Source organism: Leguminivora glycinivorella, chromosome 22 (assembly GCF_023078275.1).
Source record: "Leguminivora glycinivorella isolate SPB_JAAS2020 chromosome 22, LegGlyc_1.1, whole genome shotgun sequence".
Lineage (NCBI taxonomy): Eukaryota > Metazoa > Arthropoda > Insecta > Lepidoptera > Tortricidae > Leguminivora > Leguminivora glycinivorella.
This window is the reverse complement of record NC_062992.1, coordinates 2242468-2250786: the sequence shown is the minus strand read 5'-3', so window position 1 is coordinate 2250786 and position 8319 is coordinate 2242468. Positions and strand designations below refer to the sequence as shown.

General features: G+C 40.2%; 1 protein-coding gene across 1 annotated transcript; it reads right to left on the bottom strand.

Moving 5' to 3' along the window:
* Positions 1-44: 44 nt before the first annotated feature.
* On the bottom strand, positions 45-4532 carry LOC125238069 (ecdysone oxidase-like). The gene is made up of 4 exons (XM_048145358.1): positions 4388-4532; positions 3267-3403; positions 1831-1994; positions 45-1458 (listed from the first exon to the last, which is right to left on the bottom strand). Exons 1-4 carry the CDS (start codon positions 4530-4532, stop codon positions 81-83), a joined length of 1824 nt encoding a protein of 607 aa, XP_048001315.1. The 3' UTR covers positions 45-80.
* Positions 4533-8319: the final 3787 nt, after the last annotated feature.

Below are 8319 nucleotides of genomic sequence, written 5' to 3'. Positions count from 1 at the left end.
GCATTGAATCACTACGTTTTACAAACAACAATTAAACAAATGCATTCAATTTCAATCAGTTTAATAGTTTGCTTTGAACCTCATTCGCATGGAAAGTCCGCCTCATATTTTCCATACTCCTCTTTAATCAAATCTGCTACTCTTTCTGCGACCATCACTGTCACTGTGCCTAGTTTAGCATTCGGCAGGTCAAACATAACACTATCATCGCTTATCCGCAATCGTTTTATCCCTTTCACCTTAAGATTTTTATCAGTAACAGATCCCATGGCACACGTACCTCCTGGATGAAATGTAATTGTAACCAGAGTTCTTACATAACATATCCAGTAATCGTCACCACCAAACTCAAGATGATCACATTCAGGCAAAGACGGTCTAGAAAATGAACCTCCAGCGTTTTTGAAATAGCTAGTATCCTTTATAGTGTAGAAGTACTTCACAGCCTCGGTGAACCTTGTCAAGTCCTCAGGATGACTAAGGAAACCTGTGAAAATTTTCGGAGGATCTTGTGGATCAGGGCTTCTCAATTCTACTCGTCCTCTCGATTTCGGTTTTCCTAAAATGATGATTGATAAAAGCATGTCTCTAATAGGATTATTTAAGATCCAAGAAGTTGACAAGACTAGATTGTAATTGTAATTTACGCCGACCGTGTACAAAAATATGGGAGAAGATCCATCGTAATAAATGGAGAGATGGAGTAAATCTTTCAAGGTTTCGTTTATGCTGACCCGTCCACTGACAATAGGGGGAGGAAATGTACCAAGGTCAGTCAACGCTAGAATATTCTCCTCAACATTAGCCGCAAGTGCTAATTTATGACTTGTGACTACAGGGACGACTGCATGATCAAATAAATTTAGTCCTACTGGTAAATCCGCTACCACTTGTATGTCGAAATCGTTTAAATGCTCAGCAGGTCCAATGCCAGATAGCATAAGTAACTTCGGTGTGTTGAAAACACCAGCTGTGACAACAACTTCATGATCGGCAAAGACGTCAAATTCGACGTCATTAACTCTTACTTTTACACCAGTGGCTTGTTTATTTTCATTGATAAGGATTTTTGTCACTGAAGCATGTTTTAAAAGGTAGAAATTGGGTCTGTTCTTAATTGGGAGCAAATATTCTAAAGCAGCACTAGCGCGTCGTGAAGTTTTTTCAGTTGTTTTAAAGTATAACTTCGAATTTCCATTTGGATTAGGGACATTCGGATCATACATCGTTTTGATACCCAATTCTTCGTATGCTTGTAATAAATCATCTTCTATTTTTTGAAATTCTTCGTTAACACTATGCCTTCTGACACTTAGAGGTCCCTTATCGCAATGGTATTGAGAAGTTGGTCCTTGCGTAATTTTCTTGTCAAGCATATTTTCTGCTTTCTTGAAATATTTCAGGACATCATCCCAGTGCCAATCTTCAGGCCAGCTGTCGAAATCACTTTTAGAGCCTCTGCAATTTAAAAAGATATACGTTAATGGTAGGTATACATTCTATTTCAATATTTGACAAAGACTGAAATTTAATCGAAAGCGAAGGTATGGTGAAAATCTATGAGTAAGTATCACCAACTGAGTCTGATTGAGTTGGAAATAAAAAAGGTGCTCATTAACTTTCAGCAAATGCGAGTTCTAAGTTCAGGATTTAGGTTCTACTACTTTAAATACCTTGGGTACCTGATTCTTCTTTAGCCTTTTGTCCAAGAATAAATATAGACGTCTAATGTTTTCATCATCATCCTCCCTGCATTATCCCGCCATTTGCCGCTCATGGGAGCCTGGGCGGACCCCAGTGGGAAGTCCGTTTTGACATTTGATGTTTTACCTTTCATAATTAAGATGATCAAGACAAGAGCTGCCACCCAGCATCTTGCCTCGAGTATGAGCGACTCGGTGAGAGATTTGACTCTGAGACGTCACTCCATCGTCCTCAGAATAATAGTCCCAGTCGTGCGGAGAGTGCGTTCCTAGAAAGAACAAGCCTGGAATCTGAAACAGAAAGAGATTAGACGTATTTGTAGAGTAAGCATCAAACCGTCTGTCACCGTTAAAGCGTTAAATTTTATTGTGTGGGAAGTTCCATAGACGTCTGCTGCTTGACGATGATGTGTCTGTCAAATGTGGTTGATGCAACTGGCCCTAAGAGATTATTAGTATTGTGTTAATTAAGATTAGGGCCATAATATTGTGTCGTGTGGTATGTATGCCTTAACTTTTCTTAATCGAATTAACTGAGAAGTGTGCGGGCCTTCCCCAGGTACCAATGGCTTGATGAGGTCCAAAAAGACGGTCACAACCTTACTGACTTCAAGCAACCGAATGACATCCAATCGCACAGGACAGTAGAATAGAATAGAATAGAATGGAATGGAATGGAATGGAATGGAATGGAATGGAATGGAATGGAATGGAATGGAATGGAATGGAATGGAATGGAATGGAATGGAATGGAATGGAATGGAATGGAATGGAATAGAATAGAATAGAATAACATTTATTCGTGAACACAGGCAAGACAAAAATACACATAATAACAATAAGACAGAAAATAATGAAGTGCCACGAAATGGCCTCATCTCAGCGTGTTGCTGGGGACTTCTAGCTGCTACTACGACTTATGTCGGCGAAAGTTGGCCGGAGAGCAGCAAAGTTAACCGTAAGTCCGTTTTCACATTATCCGATCCGATATCGGATGTCGGAAGGATTTGAATGGAATCATCATCATCATCCTGTCCCGGCCGGTTTCGGCCTCAGCGACTGGGTTTTGGCTTATTATTGAGACTGAGAGCGACGGTCGCGAGCTCTCAGGTGGCTGACGTAGCCTATTTTTGCAGTGAATGTACGACCACACTCACTGCATGTCAGCACCCCTCCGATCAAATTATAGTTGATGGCTGCAGGTCCCGACCACCTGCAGCCATCAACTATAATTTATCTCGTCGTGCTTGGCAGTAGCAAATGGCAAATGGTTTCGGAGACCAAGCTCCAATTGTATTTTTTTATGGGATCACGATTAGGATCCTTGAAAGGATGAGTGAAGATCGGGCAGTCAAAAGAGCCTTCTTGGGAATGAACGCCGTCCTGCTGGTCACCCAAAATATCATTGGGCGGACAGAGTGGAGGTTGACCTCCGTGAGCTCGGCGTCGGCGAAAGCTGGCGCGATACCGCTCAAGCAAAGTGGCGTGCTCTTGTGTTGGAGGCCAAAACTTAATAAATATTTTGGGTTAACGCGCCAGCCAAGTAAGTAAGGGATCACGTACCTCGCTAAATAAAGGAGGGTCTCCGCCCGACTCTATGACCAGCACCCGCCAATCCCTGACCTCCGTAAGTCTGTTCGCTAACACACATCCTGCTGTGCCTCCGCCCACTAATATGATGAAGTTGAAATGGTCGCCATCTGGAAACGAGCACTTATATAAGTAGGTAATGACAATTACCAAACACACACATTGTGAACTGTAGGTAGTCAGTAAGGGGTAGCCGGTGTAGGAAAAGTTAGTAGACTTTCACGATCGGGTGATTCCGGCAACGTTCGGCTTGCAGTGCTAAGTAGCCCGGGTTCTACAAACGTTCTTACGTTCCTTCACTTGCCCGCAAAACGACAAATATCTACCGACGCTTTATTTAACTTTATACTAATAAGTTACTACGTAAAACTCAGAAGAATAGTAGGTATGTGCCACGTGACTACAATTTTGTTACCTCGAGGCCACTGTTAGGCGAGTGACGAACGCCTGACTGTACCTAAAATGTTCAATATAAATATAAAGCCTTAGTGCGTTTTCACATTATCCGATCCGATATCGTATGTAGGACCGATGTCAGGCGCCATCGTGGATTTATTCCATCCAATGGTGTGGTCATGTCTTCCATAGTATGTCTAATGACAGAGTGGCTAAGCGCATCTTCTACTCAGAGTTGCAAAGTGGCAAGCGGAATGAGCGGAAACAGGGCGGCCAACTTTTGCGCTACAAAGATGTCTTGTGCTTAAGCGTCACATGCGGAGATGTGACAATGAACCATCGCACTGGGAGACTTCGGCACAAGATCGGCAAGTGGAGGCATACAGTGAGAAAAAAAGTGCAAGCCTTCGACGAACAGAGACGAGTGGAACTTGACGCGACGAGATAAAGGCCCGACCACCTGCAGCCATCAACTATAATTTCATCGGAGGGGTGCTGACATGCAGTGAGTGTGGTCGTACATTCACTGCAAAAATAGGCTACGTCAGCCACCTGAGAGCTCGCGACCGTCGCTCTCAATAATAAGCCAAAACCCAGTCGCTGAGGCCGAAACCAGCCGGGACAGGATGATGATGATGATTCCATTCAAATCCTTCCGACATCCGATATCGGATCGGATAATGTGAAAACGGACTTACGGTTAACTTTGCTGCTCTCCGGCCAACTTTCGCCGACATAAGTCGTGGTAGCGGCTAGAAGTTGAAGTATTTTAGCGGCCGAGCTTATTGTAAGGTTTGGAGTTATGGCCTTTGCCGTAGACACTACGTCTGCCAGCAGATCCATTGTAAAAACTGACTCAGAAGTCGGAACATCCACCGAATTACAATAATTTATAAACCAATATTTGATTAACGTTATTACACAATGTATAAACGCCAAAAGTCCTTGTAATCGAAAATAACAAAGAAAAGATGTGGCCTACTGTTACTGCAATTACACGCAGGGTAAAAGCACCAGTGCCCAGCCGTGCGCCAGTAGTCACCCTTTTTTGTACATTTCGGGCTGTAATTATCAAAGTTTTTGTCAAATTCGTGTAAAAATTTGATAAAATCATAGATTGATTAAATTGTAATTGTAAAATATCTCAAGATTTACAATTTATTTCAAGAATTAAGCACAAAAAAATTTCAAAGAGGTGCAGTCTTCTGACATGAAGCATTATGTGCTTTCGCCATTTTTTTTAGAATGTCACATGGTATTTTGCTAAGATGTTAGCAGCCAAATTATGATTTCTTGGTTAAAGAAGAAGAACTTTTTCGCTTAATTAATACTTAAACTATCTGAATAAAGTAAAAAAATAATAAAAATATATGTGAAAACCAGATTTTAAGGGGGTTGCTTATTGGAAACTACTTTTTTACACAAAATCTAATAGTCAGCCACCTGCGGCTGACCACTGGGTTCAAGGAAATACGTCACAATTCCAGAAGTCAGCCTCCCCGGCTGACTATAGGATTTAAGACTTCTTTTTGTTTTCAAATGGTACGTAAGTCTATAAATCAATGACCCTTAAATATTTATGCACTTATAACTATATTTGCTTGACATACATAAAATATCCAGTAGTCAGCCCATGGTTGACCACTGGGTACTGAGGTCACGGAACACAGAACCCACAAGTCAGCCGAGGGCTGGGAACTGGGTACTTAGTAGGCTGCATATTGGTGCTCAGGGGGCTGAGTACTAGCAAAAACGCCCTTTTATTATATTTAACGAAATATTTCTAAAACAAACAATAACTTAAGGTTTATTCTTTTCAAAAATTAAACTTAATTAAATTCTTGGACTATAAAAACATGAATCATTCAAATCGGTCTATTGGAGATCAAATTAGACGGCTTTGAAAATAGAATTTTCGATTTGAGACTGACTACTGGTGCCTTTACCCTACTCCGAAAATTCCGTATATTATTAACTAAGCGTGCTAATCTAATCTTGTTTTCCCATACTTACTTTGGAACCCCATTTCACTCCTTTAGGAGGTGATTTTTTTGAAAATCCTTTCTTTAGTGTTCCTCTACACCTTATAACTAATCTAAATTAAACCACAAGATTTAAAACTAACAGAATGAATAACTAAAATAGTAATTAAAAGGATATATACATAATGTTATACATAATTATATGCAACTACTTGAGGTCCCCCAAGTCCGTCCCCTGTGGAAGTGTGCCCATGAGGCTGGCTACATTCCATAGACATTTTGAAAAAAAAAAGTTGTAGACATCATCAGTAGTTATGATAGTTAAGTAGGTGGCGCTAAAAATTGAGGTACTACGATTCTTAGTAGGTATAGTCAATCCTATATAAATCAGCCTTGATTTTCCGTGATTTTTACGCTACTTACTAACGAATTCTAAAACGTCAAAACGTTAGTAGGGGCCATGTTTGCCACCCGTTGCTTAGCAACCACTAGTCGATACCTCACTAACAGTGAAAGCGTAATTTCTGGTTGTTTTCTGCAATAATTTGTAATTTAATTAAATTCGGGTGAGTTTTTGTTATAAATTAATATACTTATACCAGCAAATTTTAAGGTTTTCTATTTTGTGTGCAACAATTAATGCAAAGTACCAATACACTTGTTTCTTTGTAAAGACTAGTATAAAAAGTTAACCAGGACAAAAGTAACATCGAGTTAATTTTTGTTAACGACTTACGCTAATTGGGGGGACCCAAATTCTGAAAATGTCCATGTGTGTCATTAAGTAAGTTATTATGGAGATTAGAAACATAAGGAGCGAAAGCTTTAAGTATCAGAAGTGCACATATAAAGGAAAAGATAGGTGGCGCTGCAATAGCAGGTACATAAGGGTTTGACAATCTCTTAGCCTTCTCGGTAGTGACCCCGCCTACGGAGCAAGAGGTCCCGGGTTCAAATCCTGATGAGATCTTTTTTATTTTTTTCTACTAATATTTTTCTTGAATTCTTTTATTTTTTTAATGTCCAAAAATATTTTGTTTTGTTACAACTTTTCGAAATTTCATTCGCAAGACTTACAACATTACCTAAGAATCCTAAGATGGGGCAAACAATGTAAAAAGGCTTAAATTAACATTTGTCTGAATAAAACAATAAATAAACACAAATAAAATACACAAAAAGAAAATTAATGTAAAAAAAAAAACAAAAAGCAAAAAGATCGCTGTCAGAATCGAACCCGAGAACATCTGCGTACGAAGACCAGCGCACTACCACGGGACTACGTCTTGACTTGGTCAGTCTGACGAAATCAGCCTAGAGAAAAGAACGTCTAAGGGATCATCCACATATTACGTCACACCAAATTTCAGGTTTTTGGACCCCTCCCCCCCCCCCCCTATGTCACGCTTTTTTGTATCCCTTTAACAGGGATTGTCACATTTAGTATGACCCCCCCCCTCCCCCTTACACTGTGACGTAATATATGGATGACGCCTAATGTCATGTCACATCGCTGATCATTGAGCGAGACATGCACTCCAAGCGGAGAGATTTGTAACTGCAATTACAAGGCCTCAGCCGGTCATTTTTGCGATTGTTGTACTTCGACAGATGTTCCTCCTTTATACTTTATTCTCCCTGGTCGGGCTGCGTCCGATCAGTGCCCTATTTAACCCCCGACGCAAAAACGATGGGATGTTATAAGTTTCACGTGTCTGTCTGTCTATGTCTGTCTCTGTGTGTGTCTGTGGCATCGTAGCTCCCGAACGGATGGACCGATTTATATTTAGTTTGTTTTTGTTTGAAAGCTGAATTAGTCGGGAGTGTTCTTAGCCATGTTTCATGAAAATCGGTCCAGTATGTCGGGGGTTTTTTTTCAAAATTTTAATTTTGTGGTTATTAATGTAAGAACGCGACTTGCACCTTTCAATGGTGGACTGCGCCCGACCCTACAAGGTCAATTGCCCTTTTTAGGGTTCCGTAGTCAACTAGGAACCCTTATAGTTTCGCCATGTCTGTCTGTCCGTCCGTCCGTCCGTCCGTCCGCGGATAATCTCAGTAACCGTAAGCACTAGAAAGCTGAAATTTGGTACCAATATATATCAATCACGCCAACAAAGTGCAAAAATAAAATATGGAAAAAAATATTTTATTAGGGTATCCCCCCTACATGTAAAGTGGGGGCTGATTTTTTTTTTCATTCCAAGCCCAACGTGTGATATATTGTTGGATAGGTATTCAAAAACGAATAAGGGTTTACTAATATCGTTTTTTGATAATATCAATATTTTAGGAAATAATCGCTCCTAAAGGAAAAAAAAGTGCGTCCCCCCCCTCTAACTTTTGAACCATATGTTTAAAAAATTTGAAAAAAATCACAAAAGTAGAACTTTATAAAGACTTTCTAGGAAAATTATTTTGAACTTGATAGGTTCAGTAGTTTTTGAGAAAAATACGGAAAACTACGGAACCCTACACTGAGCGTGGCCCGACACGCTCTTGGCCGGTTTTTTTAATGTAAGAGCGCGAGGTAGGTACGCCAGATGCCAAGTGCACTGTTTCATTGTTTAAATAAGGTAGTAGGTATAAGTACTAGGTGTACCTATATTATGTGTAAAGTTTATTAGGAGTGTCGTATCTCACATTCT

Coding starts and splice junctions, on each gene's coding strand:
- LOC125238069 (XM_048145358.1), bottom strand. CDS start 4,532: ATGGATCTGCTGGCAGACGTAGTGTCTACGGCAAAGGCCATAACTCCA. Junction 1,995..3,266: donor ACCCTCCTTTATTTAGCGAG/GTACGTGATCCC, acceptor TTTCTGTTTCAG/ATTCCAGGCTTGTTCTTTCT. Junction 1,459..1,830: donor GATCATCTTAATTATGAAAG/GTAAAACATCAA, acceptor TTTAAATTGCAG/AGGCTCTAAAAGTGATTTCG.